Genomic DNA, 15,507 nt, shown 5'->3' with positions numbered 1-15,507 from the left:
AAGAAAAAAGAAAATTGGGAGATGAAAGCCACCGCGGTAACTGCCCCACAGATTCGACACGAACAAAAGAAAAAGCCTCCTCAGATTCTCAAAGAGTAGGGGCTGGAGCTCCGATCCGTGCCGCCACCAGGGTAGCTCCGGGTGCTCGAACTATCTCGCGAACTCCCAATGCGATGCCTCGCACCGTTCGCGAGGGCAAAGTCCCGGAGAGAGCCCTCGTCACCCCTGTAGGTCGAGGAGGAAGTGCGACCAAATTTCGGGTCCACAGGAGGGGGCATCTTGAATCGCTTGCTCGGACTGACGGAGGACTCGTCGTCAACAATCACCACCATCCAGACGCCGATCGCTCCGTTGCTTCCAATCAGCGGCGTGCAATGGATCCACCGGTTCCGGCCCTCCAGATCGTGCTTCGATACCCATTTGACCTTGGCCGTGACGCCGCGACCGTCGGCCAAAGCCTGGGTCAATTCCTCACGCACGCGATTCGATCCTCCAATCTTGGCCATGAAAGGGCTCTGCAGGATACCTGGTACCCGGAGACTAGGGCTCGCAAAGAGGATCCGGAGACTGGGATACGGGCGGATGAGCAGGTAATTCTCATATATGCCACTGAGGCGGCCGCTAGTCCGGGACGGTTTGTTCATCCCGTTTCCTCCTTCGGGGCTTCCGGCGTTGATCAGAAGGCGAGGTTTCCCCCAATTTCCGTCTTTGAAATTGGAATCGGGGGATTCCTCTTCGGATTCCTTGTGCATTCTGCCTCCGCATCGTCGCACTGTGTCAAGCTCCTGTAGATTGAGCATCTCACTGAGCTCTTGAAACTCGTCTTTCGGAGGGGCCTTCTCGGCGACGTATTCTAGGTCATCTTGGGAATCACGGGCGTGCTCCTCCTCAGTCTGAACGACAAGGCGGCGAAGGGACTCCATGTCAGAACACTCTTTCACGAGACCGGATACATCCACCTGAGCGCCAATGAAGTATCTGATGGTGCCGCGGCTGTCGCACAGCGGAGCAGTCATGAGCAGATTCATAAATGGGGATCCATCTCTCCGGCTACCAGGCTGTTAGCACGAGACGTCATATTTCGCCGCAGGGAGCTTTACTAATTGAGGAATACTTCGCAGTGCTCTACCCCAGCGTCAACCTTCTCGCGCAGTCGCCGGACGCTGAACGGATTCGTCTTGGGCCCCTGGAGAAAGCGACAGTTCTTGCCAATGACATAGGACATGCCGTACTGGGTCGTTCTGTGAAATTCTGATCGCGGTGAGTCTGTGCATCTTGAGGGTCGGGCGGCGTGGAACACAATTTACCTGCTGATGCAAACACAATGGGGTTGTCGGGTCTGGAGGGATCCGTCAGGCAGAACACTTCCGCAAGTCCTTCGGAGGCCTCTCTCAAGCTCGGAGGCAGGGTTCCGGTCACCCTCCTCTGAATAGACAAGCTGACCGTCTGAATATAAGTGTGCGTGATGAATGCAGGAAGGTCCTCGCGCACCATGACGCTGAAGGCCTGGTCAGCCTTATCCTTCAAGTCAGTATTGACAGTCTTCAGGGCTGTGTTGGCGGTGAAGTCATAGCCCGGAATCGGCTCTAACGCTTCAGCAATCGCGTTCGAATAGCTGATCGCTTTCAAGGCCTTGATGGCATCCAAGTAGTAGATGAGAACTGGAACCGAAGTGGGCCTGCTTGCGCCCAAGAAAGCAGTGAACCGCAAAAGAAGAGACGGGTCGCTGAAGATGACTTTCAGGTGTTCTGATGAGAAGAGCAGCTCGGATCGCGTCTCCAGAGAGTACTGTTTCAACCCGTCTGGAACCGGGGCCACCAAATCGAACGACCCGGGGTCTAGATCATCCTCGTCCAACGGCACTAATTGACCGTGCTCATCGAGAGCTTTGTGCTGAAGTGGCGGGAGAGAGGTGCCGTTTGTCTGGTAGGAAGATCTGTCGTCCGAAACTACTGATTGGGAACGGTTGGTAGAGGGAGAGGAGGCCGTGTTCACGACATTTGCGCGGCGAGACTTCAAGCCGGCTGTGTGGTCTGTCGTAGTTTCTGCCCTTGATGCTGGGCCCTCGGGAAGCTCGGGGCGGGTCATCGTCTCTCCCGGCTCAGCGTGCCCGTCTCGCGTTCGGAGCTGTTCTCGCGATCGTAACAGTTCTCGCGATCGGAGTAGTTTTTGTGAACGCAACTCTTCTCGAGCCCGCAGCTCTTCACTTTCACGCATCTCTTCACGTAGAAGTCGCTCTTCTCGTGCACGGAGCTCTTCTCGTTCATACATCTCTTCTCGCAGTTGCATCTGTTTTCTCGATCGATGCTCTTCTCGTGAGTTTCTTTCTACGTCCGATTCGTAGGAAGCTTGGCTCGCGGTATCGCCAAAATCAATGACTGGGCTGGTGGGAGAGAATCAGATACCGTACTGGATAGGTGTATTGCAAGTACTGCACTTACCTGACGGCGTCGGGTGGCTGCATGGCTAGAGGCTGGGTTCCAATCAGAGCCGCGAGATCGCGAATAGGCGGCGGTAATGGAAGCTTCTTGTTCTGCTTGAGGGGAGTGATCTTGGATGAGGTTCTTGGAGGCCTATAGAACGGAATATCTCTCACTTCAGCGCCGGCGTCGGATTCCTGGTCATCACTGCGCGGGATCGGGGACAGTCGTCGAGGGTTGTAGAAATTCATAGTTCCTGGCAAGCTCAGAGGTGGTGGAAACTAGGACGTCAGCGAACGTCAGTGGCATACTACTGCTTTGCTATATGAAGGGCATGAATAGAGTTCGGCCAGGGATCTCCACTCGGAGCACGCTTGTGGCTATCCGCTCGTTTACGCGGCTTGGAAGTAGAAGTAATAAGCAGTGCATTTACTACTACTACTGTACTAGTAGTAGTGTAAATTTCCAGAAAGTCAAATGGGGTGCAGGGACGGGAGAGTGAAAGGAGTTTAGTCGAGTTGTAAGGGTTTCATTATGAAAGTTAGAGAGTTCTGAGAGCGAGCGCAGAGGAGAGAGGGAGAGAGGCCAGGCCACGTCGTACCAAGGAATATCCCATGGGCTGGGACTGGACTTCCCTATCCCGGTCAGGCATTGAGGGTTGGTGGAGGTTGACGGTTGACGGTTGACGGTTGATGGAGACGTAGTGCGCATGACCTGGAGATGGAGAGATGGAGAGATGGAGAGATGGAGAGATGGAGAGATGGAGAGATGGAGAGACCGTACGACGAGTTATTACTCTCGACGAGTGAGGAATGTGGTTGTTCTTTGTCGGGGGATTGGGGGAGGGGGGCTGTTGGGTCAGATAGCGGTAGTCGGATAGCGGTAGTAGGCCTGAGGATGAACGACAGAGCGTGAAGACACGGACGGAGAAAGAAGCGAAGCTCTCATCGACTCGGCTAAATACCAACCCAACGACCAACGACCGATCCAATAGGTATAGGTAGCTGGGCCTGGATCAGGCTGGGATGTCGAATGGCCTCGGATCGTGGAATGAAGTGGAAGTGAAATGGAGAAGAGAGAGATGTACGAGATGTACGAGATGTACAACTCCAGCTAACCAAAGCTACGAATAACTACATGTCCGGCCCTGCACGGGGAAGGCAGGAAGGCAGGAAGGCACGACGGCATCACAGCATCACGGCATCACGGCATCACGGCATCACGGTCAAGGCAATCACTATCTAGGGACTTATTAAGGACTATACAAGTTGCAGTAGTACGTTATGAAAGGCGTGGGAAGCACGCACGTTGGGGCCTTCCCGACTTGCTTTTGTCTTTGGACATTGGGCTTTTGACTTTTTTCCACGCATCTTATACGTAGTACGTAGTACTACTACCGGTACCAGTATCTCCTATCTCGGGTGCAAGAGCGAGAGAGAAGCGCCACAGCCAAGACACAACGTAAAAAGTAAAGAGAGGGAAAAATACAAAGTAAGATTAAAGATGGGACGTGGGAAAAGCAACAAAGATAAAGAAAAAGAAAACATGCATAAGAAGAAAACCTCGCCGTTTCCCGACCCTGGAACGAAAGAAAGAAAAAAAAAGAAAAAGAAAAGAAAAAAATTGACCTCCCGCGCCACGCGAGCCCTCCTGCTTCTTCTCAAGATGATATCTACTTGTACTTCCTGAATGACAACTCATATTAACCTTTCGGCCGTGTATACACATATCCATGTTTTCGATCTGGGACCCCTTGGCGGCCTCGATCTTTATTTACACTTCTCAAGTCAAGAATACCAAGCCCTTCCCTACCCACCCGGAGCTGACCAGCCGGGTCGGGGAAGCCACACCAGCCCATGTACAGATGCAACTCTAGGGAAGTTAAGTACTTCTAGTACAGTACTTAGGTAATCGTCTTCGCTTACGGAACGAACTCAGTACGTCCGGAGAGCCAGGAGAGCCAGGAGAGCTATCCACCATGTAGTAGTACTACGTATGTCTCACTCAATCGGCTCTTCGCCATCGCGATCGCAATCCACATGCACTTTAGACAACCTTTGGTAAACGATTGTACTTGTACAAGTGGTTTTATATCACTTCATCATTTATCAAGCCGGTGATGGTGATGCCTCCGAATGACGAGAAGGACGAGTTTGTTCCAAGGACTCCAAATACCAAGTACTACGTAGAAGTATGTACTGTCATCATTTCCCCATTTTTTCCACGCGGTGCCCACGAGATGATCTGAGCATAGGGCATACCGGTAGGTGCAGTACAGTACTGTACAGTAGCATCTGAGCGTCGGGCTTTGTTCACGTGACGGACGATGATCAGGTCTGAGCGTTTGCATGCAGTCGGTTCTGTAAGACATTTTAGTAGTAGATCTTCATCAAGTACAGTACAGTAAGTATTGGCTGCTTACGAGAATCATCAGGACCATGGCCAACACGATTCGATTCCCGAGCCAACCATTCAGACTGACTCCGTATAGCGACTAGCTGCGAGCGGCAGGCCTCGTCCGTTCCGATGATCCGAGGTACCGGAAGTAGCGCTGAATTTACCTTCGACCCCTTTGAAGCATATCGTACATCATACTGTACGGACATCGAACATGCCTCATCAGCGCCATTTCCTTTTCATCCAGATCTTCCTACATACTACTACCTAATACTTAAGCGAGTCCTGCTTTGAAACCAAAGAACAACCAACAACCAACAACCAACATCCAACATCCAACATCCAACATCCAACGTCACTTCATAACCACCGAATCCCGCTGCTGCTACAACTCTCCCCTTCCAACGTCCTCGCCCCCCGTCTCCCTATCAAAGGAACTCATATGGATCGGCCACATGTCTGGGTCTTCGGGATCAAATTGTGGCGGTGTCAACTCCGGCAAATCCTTCCCAATAACGTCCTTATATAGCTCCACAACCCTGCTCATCTGCTCCCACAGCACCCTTGAGGCATCCGCGGAGTTAAGCTGCGCATCTGAAAGCTCACCAGGCTCTTCCAAGTACTGCCACCGAGTAAAGCGAGGGTGGAATTTTGCCGCTGCGATCATAACTCCTGGTTGCACTTCTAGTTGGACAACGGGTATGAACCGCGTTCTCTCATGCGTATTCCACTGGTCCTCGTAGTAATCCGCCTGCTTCTCCAGCCCAGTATGGCGCAGCAAATCTATGATCGTGAAGCCATGGTCCGCAAGGATAGGTCCCATGATCTCTTCTCTCTGCGCATCATTCCCATCACCCAGCTTCTCCCACTTCTCGTGCTTGAGCAGCTCAAACAAATTCAGCAGATCTATTTTCTCGGCATTCTTCACGAACCGCACGACACCGGCCACGGTCTCGATCCACATGGTTACCCTCTCGCCAAATAGCGTCGCCTTATGCTGCCGGAACTCAATCGTTGGTATGGCCGTGCAGAGCCGCTCCCCCGGGGGCTTCGTACGGCAGAACAGTCCGCAAAAGCTCACCCTCTGGTTCTTTGGACTCAGTTCAAAAGCGGGATGGAAGGCAGTTCCAATAGACGTCGCTAGCCCGGCTGTCACCCCCCAGATGTTGACCACGCCTTGTAGAGGCGTCATCCTCTCTCCATGTTTTGCACTGGGCAGCGTTAGCATCACCGCCTCTGTCGATGAAAAGAAGAAGAAAACGGTTTAACAGACACCGGAGCGACTTACTACCACACATTGGCCATGTAACTCTGATCCCTCATCGACTCACAATGCTCATCCTGTAGCTTCGCTTCCGGATGTAGCGAGTCAAACTGCGGCTCAAATGCCCACGTGAATGCCAACAGATCCCTCACAGTCTCCATCGTAAACCCCTCGTCCCCATACCCGATATGCACATGCAGGGCCATGGTCTCGTGAATGCGGCTTATGTACGTCTTGCGTATCAACAGACACACCTGCCGCACGCGCTCCAGATTCTCTTCCGTAAGTGTATACGCCGGGCTCCGGACCTTGACCGGCATGTACTTGTACACGGCATCCATATCATACCTGTCGACCCTCGCCCGATCGCTCCGGATGACCTCCCAGCTCGTAGGCATGACACCCGTCTCATTCCTGGGATTGGCGTCGAAGACCACGGGGAAGCCCGCGTCCTGCAGCGTCTGCGACACGGCGCGGAAGACGGCCGGCTGGCGGGAATCGTACTCCACGGCGTGCAGCACGGCGGCGGAGGGCTCCGGGTCTGGATCTGGGCTGAGCTGCTGGTAACCTCGAATGACGTCCGTGTACTCTTCCGTTGTGGGCTTGAAGATGACGGTGCGAGGGTCTGAGGGATTGGGGTTTGTATCGTTGGGGAAGATCATGGCGACGGCGAACTCGAGCTCGACGCCGAAGGTCATCGGGTGCGCCATGCTTGCTTGCTTGCTTGATTGGATTGAATTGGAACTCTGCTCTGGACGGCGGTATATGCACGAGAGAGATGATCGAATCGCACCCAAAGCCCAGAGGGAAAATTCCCGAGCTGCGTCTTTGTATCAAGAGTATAATGACGAACAAGCATTCTTTGTGGTCATTACCAACACGGCATCGAAAAGGCTATCCTTGTACACAAAGACGAACCCTTCTGCATCCAGCCAGCCAGCCGCATTCGGCCTGCCTTCTCGCTTAGGAACCACCCGACATCAACAAAACATATGCTTTGCGGAATGCTCGCCACCTCTCTCTCTCTCTCTCTTTCTCCAAGAGATCCCCAGATGGAAATTGATAGGAGCGATACAACCAACTATATCTGACTGTCTCCATCGCGTTAAACATGAATAGCCGGAACTGGTGGTCGGGCACGGGCAGGCAAAGCAAACCGCCTTTGTCGATCACGTGACCCACCCTTCTCGCATACCAATAAACGATAACAACAACAAAACACACTCCCAACGCCCAGATTTTCTGTGGGGGAGGGCAAAAAGGGCAGCAAGAGAATCCTGTATCGCAGTGGCCTGCGGAGGAGGTGAATGCCTCAGGCGTCATGAGATAGCGAAGCTGTCCATCAGCTCAACGGTGACAGAAGACTCGAAGCTCCACGGCCGATCGGGTTCCTGCTCCCTTCATCCCCTTTTTATTTTTAACCCCGTCTTCTTTCCTTCCTTCCTTCCTTCCTTGCCGCAATGGCTCGGGCTCCTGCATCAGTCAGTTGCTGGCTTGCTGGTTGGCTATATCGTTGCTTCTTCGTTGATGTGCTGGGTGTGACTCAACTCAACTTAACTCAACCCATAAGATAACATCCCACCCCCACGACCCACGCGGCGACGATTATCAAACACCACTCAGACCGCGAACGCCGGGAGAATAGCAAAAGGAGAGAGGGCTAGCGGGCAGTGCGTCAAAAGGGCAAAGTAATCACGGGAAACGAGATTTTCCTGCTGCAGTTCTCGGTGCCCGCCGGGGGTGTTTATTCCTTGGACAGTCCCGACTGGACCTGGGAATGGGTTTTGGGAGGACGAGTGGTTGGTCTGCTTGGTTTACAAAGCTTCGAGAAAAAAAGAAGAAGAAAAAGAGGGGGGGGGGATACAAGCATGATTCTCTACATTGGGTTGGGGGAATTTCGATACATCTTGCGCGACTAGACGATGTAAGGTGATGGAGAGAAAAGAAGAAGAAGAAGAAGAAGAAGAAGAAGAAGGGGCCAAGTTGAACCAGTCCCAATTCAGTATACAGCAGAGCCTCACCCGCAGACGAGAAGCTGGCACACCATAACAAAGTACTGAAATGGTAAGAGCGGTTTTTTCAGAACCCATCTCCGTCCTTCCAAGATCTCCCTACTTCCCGCGCTCGGTATTCAGCAACATCTCCCCGAGCTCTCGCGTTATCCTTCTCCCGCTCACACCAAGCCCGGAGACTCTCGATATTCTCCTGCAACTCAATATATTTGCGCTCCTCCGGCAGCGCGAAATCTTGCTGTCCATTGTTCCGTAAATCCTCTAACTCTTGTAGCTCCTCCTCCATACGCGTACGCTCCTTCAACTTTTCGTTATAAACATCATATTCCTTCTCTCCCCCAAAGCAGATGCCAAAGCCATCACAGTAGCACACATGTTCCCTCGAACAGACCACATTCTTTCCTGTGAAGATGAACTGCCATATATACTCAAACACCCTCCCGCTGAAATAATCTGACATGTTGGTCTTCAATAACCATTCCCGGAAAGCAACATATCGCGCCAGTGGCAGACCGCGGATCCTGTCCCGGGAAATGGCGAACTGAGCACAGCATGGCTGCGCGAGGACATTCGGGATGGCGTCCAGAGGGAACAATTCGGACCAAGATTTCGCCAGCATGGTCTCTTCCTGCTTGTTGACATCCTCTTCGATGTTGCCGGGATTCATCCAGCCCGGACACCCAGGGTCCCAGTGACACCTCAAGTTCATGTAGCCTTCCCTGAGTACACGCTCGGAAGACAGCCTTGAGACTACTTGCACCGCGTCGCTGCCTAAGAGATCGTTGTTATGCCACGCGTGCCTGTGGGAATGCATGAAGATGTTCACGTCGGACAGATCGTCGTAGTGGTCGATGATGTAGGAGAGGTAGACCATCACCTCGTGGCCTTTGTTCTGCGGTGGGTGCAGCGGCGCATCAGGCTGGTCGACTACGTAGATCTTCCAATCGATGTTGGCGTCCGGGCCGAAGTTCTCGTCAATCCAGTCAACGTTCTCGGCGTGCGTGCGTGGTATCACGAGCATCTTGGTGTAGTTCTCTCCGGCTGGCTTGGTGATGCCGGGCTGGAATGGACGCTTTGCAGAATAGCCTTGTTGGGGGTCATCGAGTACGGTCTGGAGAGGAAATGTCGCTGTGCCGCTCGGATGAGGCCTTGGAGTGATTGCAAGGAGCGTTTGCCATGATGCGGGAATGGGTGCGAAAAGCCCGATCAGAATGGCGGCAGTGATGAACGAGGATGCGATCCATCTCCCACACGAGAACATGTTTAAAGTCCACAGGTCGGGAGCTCTCGTCATGTATTGAGACTTGGCAGATGTATTCCCAACGATCTTCGGATCTTGATGAGTAGATGGAAAATGATGTAAGCGGAGCAGGAAAAGAAAAAATTTTCAGACCCGTGAAGTCGTGGCAGGTATGTAGCTGGCTCCTTCCCTCCTCGTCAAGCCTGTTGTCATTACTGCGGTTTACCCACCGTGTTACGGTTGGATATTCTCATCGGAGTAAAAACAATTATAATTTGGTGCCCTTGATGGAAAAAACAAAAAAGCCTTCCATCAACTGCTATACTAAGAGACAGAAAACAAGTATTCAACTCGTAGAAACAGATGTATTCGGCATTATTGACCTAACCGCTGCATGATAAGCGAAGCCGTCGCCAGAACACCCCACTCGCAGTAGCCAAGCGAGTCGCGCTAAACAAAAGCCTTTCAGCTTCCGATCCCACCCACCGCCGGAAATTTAAACAAACTATAAACCGAAATGCCGGGCCTACTAACTTGTGTGCAACAGCAGTTCTGCCTCTCGACGATTAGAGTACATCTTATAGAATAGGGTCTCAGTCAAGCGGATTCGCAAGGAACGGGAGTACGCAGGAGACCGGGGTTCAATTTCCCGTTCGGAAAACGCAGCCTGTTTCGCTTGGTTACTTCATTTGACTTCTTGATATATTTCCGATGGAAAAAAGAATCCTTCCGCGAAGCGTTGGATACCGGTATCTCGCGCACACACACGTTCTATTTTTGCAGCTATCCATCCATCGATGTGTCCATCTATTGTTGCCTACGGCTTTCTTTTCCTTCTTTGGCAACCGCGAGGATCATCACGCGCGCGCGGGGGATTTCCCACGCTTTTGTTCGCAACGAAGGAATGTCCGGCCCCTCATCTCCTTTCTTCTACTTCCCTGATTTCTCCTTGTTTTTTTTTTTTTTTTGCGAGTAGTAAGAAACATTTCAAACCGAAGTAACGCAAAGATTGTCTCTCGATACTTGTCTTGTACGCGTGGCCCTTACTGGCGGCCTCGGTCGGTGTTGGCACAAGCAACCTATTTCATCGAACTGAGCTTTTCCCACCTCTGACACCCGTTCATCCTCTATCGCAAACCCTCCCCTAGTATTTTAAGTGGTATACCCGTCAGGTACAGATCGTAGTTGGCGTGGTGGTAGAGATAAAAAAGGAATGTTCGGAATCGTCGGTGAAGGGAAAACCCTGCGAAATTACGCCGCGTATGGATCAATCCTATTTCGGCTCTTCGGACTTTTTCTACTGCAAGAAAGAGAGCTGAAAGCTCGTGAGAGGAGGCACTTCGTACAGGTGAAGAATCGTGGCGTCCCCTTTTATAGATGTCTTTTTCCCAAGAGAACTGAGAATTATTTTGCGAGACCGGCTGGTTGACTTTAGGAAAACAACTCGTGTGCGAAAGTGAGAAACTTGAGAGGGGTTGGACAACGGCAAGCAAGGCCGTATATATTGTAGTCCGAGGCTTCCAGCGCCGTTTCTATCTGATACCGCAACAAAAACATTTCTGCCTTTGGATGCTGAGTCGTTGGCATGGTCTTCTCCACCCTTTCCAACAACACCAGGCCCCACCGCACCGTGTAGTGCCTTTCGATCAAGGGCACTATTACTTGTCAGTTCCTTTCCTTAATGTTAAGATTGAGAAGAGGAAGTTGTCTTACGCATTTGCCACGCTATTGTGACAATGTGATTACGCGATTAGCCTTGTGTCCTTTGTCTTGACGGATAGGATTCTTACAGAATCAAATGGTGGGTCAAAGCCCAAATCTTGACCACATAAAAAGTCTATTCCAATTACGGCTTCACAACGACCACGAGGAACATCAAGTGGAGTTGCCCCTATTCCTACTGGAAGACACTACGTGCGATACTTTAACTGCTGAAGTTTTGTTGCTAAAGGGAAGAAGAAGCTTACACAATACATGTTTTTACCACTCTTATTGATAGTAAATAGTGTTAGTCTCCAAAAGTTCTAAAAGTGGAAGAGGGTAGGTTGAGAATAGTTTCCTTACGGGGCAGCTAGATCCAGGGTTTGACGTGCCATGATCGCAAAATAATTCTCGCGTCAGCTCTTCTGCGGCATTAGAGCCGAAAGCAAGGAGACTGAGGAAAGCGATAGTGAGTTGCATTTTGAAGAATAGATGAATGGTAGCGATAAGCAGAAGCACGAAATTTTGATTGATCTGCGAGTAGTCTCCCTCCCTTTATATACTTCAGCCTCGCGAAGAAACGGCGAAAGTATAATCTTACCAGGGCGTTACTCCCCGCTCCCCCGCCCCCCATGAATACTGTACGTAGTACATGTCGAAGGTAGTACAAATCTGCAAGGAACCTTACCAGGGCTTAAGCCAATCAAATTATCAAGAATCAACCTGAAGAAGTATCTTTAAGCAAGTATTTAGTCTGTGTAATAGAGTTGACAAGGCCTCAAGCCATTCAGAAACCACCGCTCAAGGATTTACAGTACGTACAAAGCCAAACTGGGTCCGATTTGAAACATACTACGGTGGGAAGAAGTAGCCTAAAATACTTTCTGTACACAAGTCCGTGTTTGGTTGATAAGGCTTTAAGCTGTTTACAAAGTACTACTTGAAACTACAGTACCGCTCTCCGTACTACAGCCCTCTTATGATTGATTGTCTGATGTATAATTTTCAGGAATCAGCTTGAAGAAGTATCTTTGAGCAAGTATTTAGTCTATGTAATAGAGTTGACAAGGCCTTCAGCCATTTAAAACCCACCGCTCTACGATTTATGAAGCTAAACTGGATCCGACATTAAAATACAAGTAAGAAGGAGTAGCCCAGAATAGTTTCTGTACACAATTCCGTATTCGGTTAACAAGGCTTTGAGCTGTTTACGAAGGTGCCGGGGGTAAATTATGGCAGACGGCCGTCGGCAGAATCATCGGCAGAAAAATCCGGGGGCTACGATTCTTTACTTGTACGAGGTGCCCTTTACGAACCTTCAGCTCTTTTTCTTTCTTTCTCTTGCGGTAAAAAGAAAGATAAAGAGTCTAAAGAGCCGAAATTGAATTATCGATATGCGACGTCTCTTCGAAGAGATTTTCCTTTACCAGCAATTCCGAATCTCCTTCCTCTTTCTTCTCGAATACTACGCCGACTATGATTTATACCTAACGGGCATACCGACTGAAAAGACCAAGAGGATTTGCGATAGAGAAGGAACGTGTATAAGAGATAGGATAAGAAGGGCTTAGTTCGATTAATCGAAAACACGGTATTGCGCTTTCAAAAGAGCGTTTTGCAAACACACCGGCTTTATTTAAAAGCTACGAACGCGAGCCTTTTTAGCTCTACGACGAAAGAAAACGATGTTTATACTATACGGATCGAGGCCGCTCGTAAGGCTATACCTATTCGATAATTATCGAGAGAAAACTCGACGCATAGCACCATGAATTGCTTTTAAAAGGTTTATAAGTGTTAAGCTATTTAACGAAAAGTTTTTTTTAACGTGGTTTTTACTCTCGATTAAATAGTACTTTATATATAATTCCTTTATTTAGCACGTCGCCGTATTTTATAAAAGGTCTTTAAGGTTTAATCATTGCGTTTTTAAATACACGCCTGACGTTAATAAATATAACAACAACAATAACAGCAACAATATCGGCAGAAAAATCAAGAGTGGCTCTCCCATCATTAAATCTACTATTATAATACACCTAATATTTAAAGAACTTCCTTATTGAGCTCGTCAAAAGATCAACAATATTTATTGTTGTTATCTTGAATTTAGCGTATTCCTTATATAAATTTTGGACGCGATTGAGGCTGTGGGAACTCTTCTCGCTGAAGGCGGTCTGCTATCATTTACCCCCAGCACGTCCGTACAAAGTACTACGTACTCGGAACTACAGTACCGCTCTCCGTACTGTAGCCCCTTCATGATTGATTGTCTAATGTATAATTTTAGAAAGGCTCTTACCAGCGCTTAAACCAATCAGCTTATCAAGAATAAGCCTCGAGAAGTATCTTTAAGCAAGTACTTCGTATTTAGTCTGTGTGATAGAGTTGACAGGGCCTTGAGCCATTCAGAACTACCGCTCTTCTATTTATAGGCTAAACTGAGTCCAACAATCATTCATGAAGGGGGACTGTATTTATAATGATAAAGTGTGTTTCTCTTGTATTTAATAAAAAGGACTACTGTAAGAATGGGCCATTGGCAACAGTTTCTCTCCGGGACTCGTCATCCCACCGCCACAGCGCTGCTCTAGGTACCTAACTCGAATGCCTTTCTTGTTGAATACCGCACCAACAACATTTCTGCCTCTACATGCCAAGTGTAGTTCTTCTTTACGCCTCCTAAGACTACCAAGTTTCAATGTATTCGAGGCTCTTGTTTAATGTCGTTCGATCACGGGCACTATTACCAATCAGTTCTTTTCCTTTAAGATTATAACCGAAGACAGGAAGTTGTCTTACGCATTTGCCACCCTATATCGTATACATGATTAGCCTTATATATAACTTGACGGGATAGGTTACTTACACCAGCAGCAGGGCTGTTGCTGCCACCACAAGTGAATTCCAGTCCAATGGGGGTTTCACATTCGGTACGAGGGATATTGAGTGCCTCGTCTACTTTTCCCTGTGGAAGACACTACGCGCGATTAGCTGCCAAGGTTATATTCGTGAAAGGAAGCAGAAGCTTACACAGTATAAATTCTTGTTATTCTAATCGATTATATATCTCGTTAGTTTTTCAAGTTTTGGAGATAGAAAAGGGTTGGTTCAGATTAGTTTGCTTACAGGGCAGCTAGTTTGAATGTTTGACCAGCCACTATTGCAATATAAAACTCCTTGATTATTTTGATATGCTGCGGCATAAGAGCCGAAAGCGAGGAGACCGACGATTGAGATAATGAGTTGCATCTTGGAGAATGATTGCGCAGATGATGAAAGCTCTAGCAGTTTAGCGGGCACCCTCCCCTCCTTTAAATACTTCAATCTCCTTTTACCAGAGCATCAGCTCAGAAAAAGTTGCCGTATTCGGTTCGTAAGTTTTCGGTTGATAAGGTTCTGAGCGATTTTACTTGAAACTACCGCTCCACTATTTATAACTCCAAGCTGGGTATATCTTTAATTCAAGATGGAGAACTGCTATAACAATGGACAATTTGCAAGATTTTCTATTAAGGGGGTTTCATCTCTCAGCCTCGATGACCGAGCGCCAATAAGGCAAGCTTCCGGCTACTCTTAATCTCGGGTTCCAAAGAGTTCGCACTAGCGATTTTCAAACCGAGATTACGATTTCTATTACTTTTTAAATTATCAATGCTTCAACGCAATCAAATGTTTTAAAACAATGAGAAAACTTTTTTCACAGCAATACAATATGTTTGCACGTTTTTTTTTTCCTAAAAAAAAAGGATGATATTATCAATTTTTAGCGTCATAAAATCGAGTTGCAAATATTAGACTGTGATATGGCTTGGAAGTTTTACACTTTTTCTAAAAATGGAAAATTCTGATGGAGAATTAGTCCGTTGGAAAGTCTCTGGTGCGTACTCGTGGGAACTTACTACGTAAGACTGAGAGTAGCCGAAAGCTTGCCTTACTGTCGCACTCTGTATTACTCTCAACCAGCGCTATTCTACCATAGTAATTGAGGAGAGAGAAGGAACGCTGGCCGTTTAACGTACTTGGCAAACAGGGGGGATCAATCATTACGTCGCTCCGGGTACAACGACATGCGTTCCCTTTATTACTACGTAAATTGCTCTCCTCGCGATTATACTTTTGCTATAAATACTACTCAGTTTTAATCAATCATGAAGCAACAAAATGTTACCGGAGAATGCAGCACTGCCCGTGAGTATAGTTGGTATAGCTAAGCGAGATGCTCGTATCGAAGCGAGAATATTGTCTCGCTCTTTCTACTACTACGTACTTTTAAATTGTAACTCTACTAATCTTTTAACCTAAAGCAGCTTGTTTTTATGTAATAAAAACGTATTCGTATTGTAGATATGCTTTTATAGAGTCATTCTATCGTTTGCGAGTAGCAAGGCTGTTGGAACTAAGACCTTAGTCAGAAGCTGAACTGGCGGTCAGCCTGGTTGACTAGAGTCAACCGAGTGGTTGACTACAGTC

The 15,507-nt window shown here is 48.7% G+C and overlaps 5 protein-coding genes across 5 annotated transcripts; all 5 read right to left on the bottom strand.

Moving 5' to 3' along the window:
- Nucleotides 1-80: 80 nt before the first annotated feature.
- On the bottom strand, nt 81-3,036 carry L3040_001003 (uncharacterized protein; the record flags this gene model as incomplete). Its single annotated transcript, XM_007297841.2, has 5 exons — nt 81-1,050; nt 1,101-1,251; nt 1,308-2,383; nt 2,442-2,701; nt 3,022-3,036. The coding sequence occupies 5 exons, from the start codon at nt 3,034-3,036 to the stop codon at nt 81-83; spliced, it is 2,472 nt and encodes an 823-aa protein (XP_007297903.2).
- A 2,166-nt stretch (nt 3,037-5,202) lies between these two features.
- Nucleotides 5,203-6,791, bottom strand: L3040_001002 (uncharacterized protein; the record flags this gene model as incomplete). The annotated part of the gene is made up of 2 exons (XM_007297840.2): nt 5,203-6,028; nt 6,106-6,791. 2 exons carry the CDS (start codon nt 6,789-6,791, stop codon nt 5,203-5,205), a joined length of 1,512 nt encoding a protein of 503 aa, XP_007297902.2.
- A 1,369-nt stretch (nt 6,792-8,160) lies between these two features.
- L3040_001001 (uncharacterized protein) lies at nt 8,161-9,354 on the bottom strand (the record flags this gene model as incomplete). Its single annotated transcript, XM_007297839.2, has 1 exon — nt 8,161-9,354. One exon carries the CDS (start codon nt 9,352-9,354, stop codon nt 8,161-8,163), a length of 1,194 nt encoding a protein of 397 aa, XP_007297901.2.
- A 1,625-nt stretch (nt 9,355-10,979) lies between these two features.
- On the bottom strand, nt 10,980-11,514 carry L3040_001000 (uncharacterized protein; the record flags this gene model as incomplete). Its single annotated transcript, XM_066155392.1, has 5 exons — nt 10,980-10,988; nt 11,047-11,058; nt 11,124-11,243; nt 11,301-11,321; nt 11,398-11,514. The coding sequence occupies 5 exons, from the start codon at nt 11,512-11,514 to the stop codon at nt 10,980-10,982; spliced, it is 279 nt and encodes a 92-aa protein (XP_066013411.1).
- Nucleotides 11,515-13,768: 2,254 nt separating this feature from the next.
- Nucleotides 13,769-14,286, bottom strand: L3040_000999 (uncharacterized protein; the record flags this gene model as incomplete). The annotated part of the gene is made up of 5 exons (XM_066155391.1): nt 13,769-13,777; nt 13,837-13,848; nt 13,904-14,014; nt 14,068-14,088; nt 14,164-14,286. 5 exons carry the CDS (start codon nt 14,284-14,286, stop codon nt 13,769-13,771), a joined length of 276 nt encoding a protein of 91 aa, XP_066013410.1.
- Nucleotides 14,287-15,507: the final 1,221 nt, after the last annotated feature.

The sequence above is a fragment of the Drepanopeziza brunnea genome, assembly GCF_022702325.1.
Source record: "Drepanopeziza brunnea f. sp. 'multigermtubi' strain 214-2 chromosome Unknown ctg1, whole genome shotgun sequence".
In the NCBI taxonomy this organism is placed as follows: domain Eukaryota; kingdom Fungi; phylum Ascomycota; class Leotiomycetes; order Helotiales; family Drepanopezizaceae; genus Drepanopeziza; species Drepanopeziza brunnea.
This window is presented reverse-complemented; position numbering and strand designations above follow the sequence as displayed.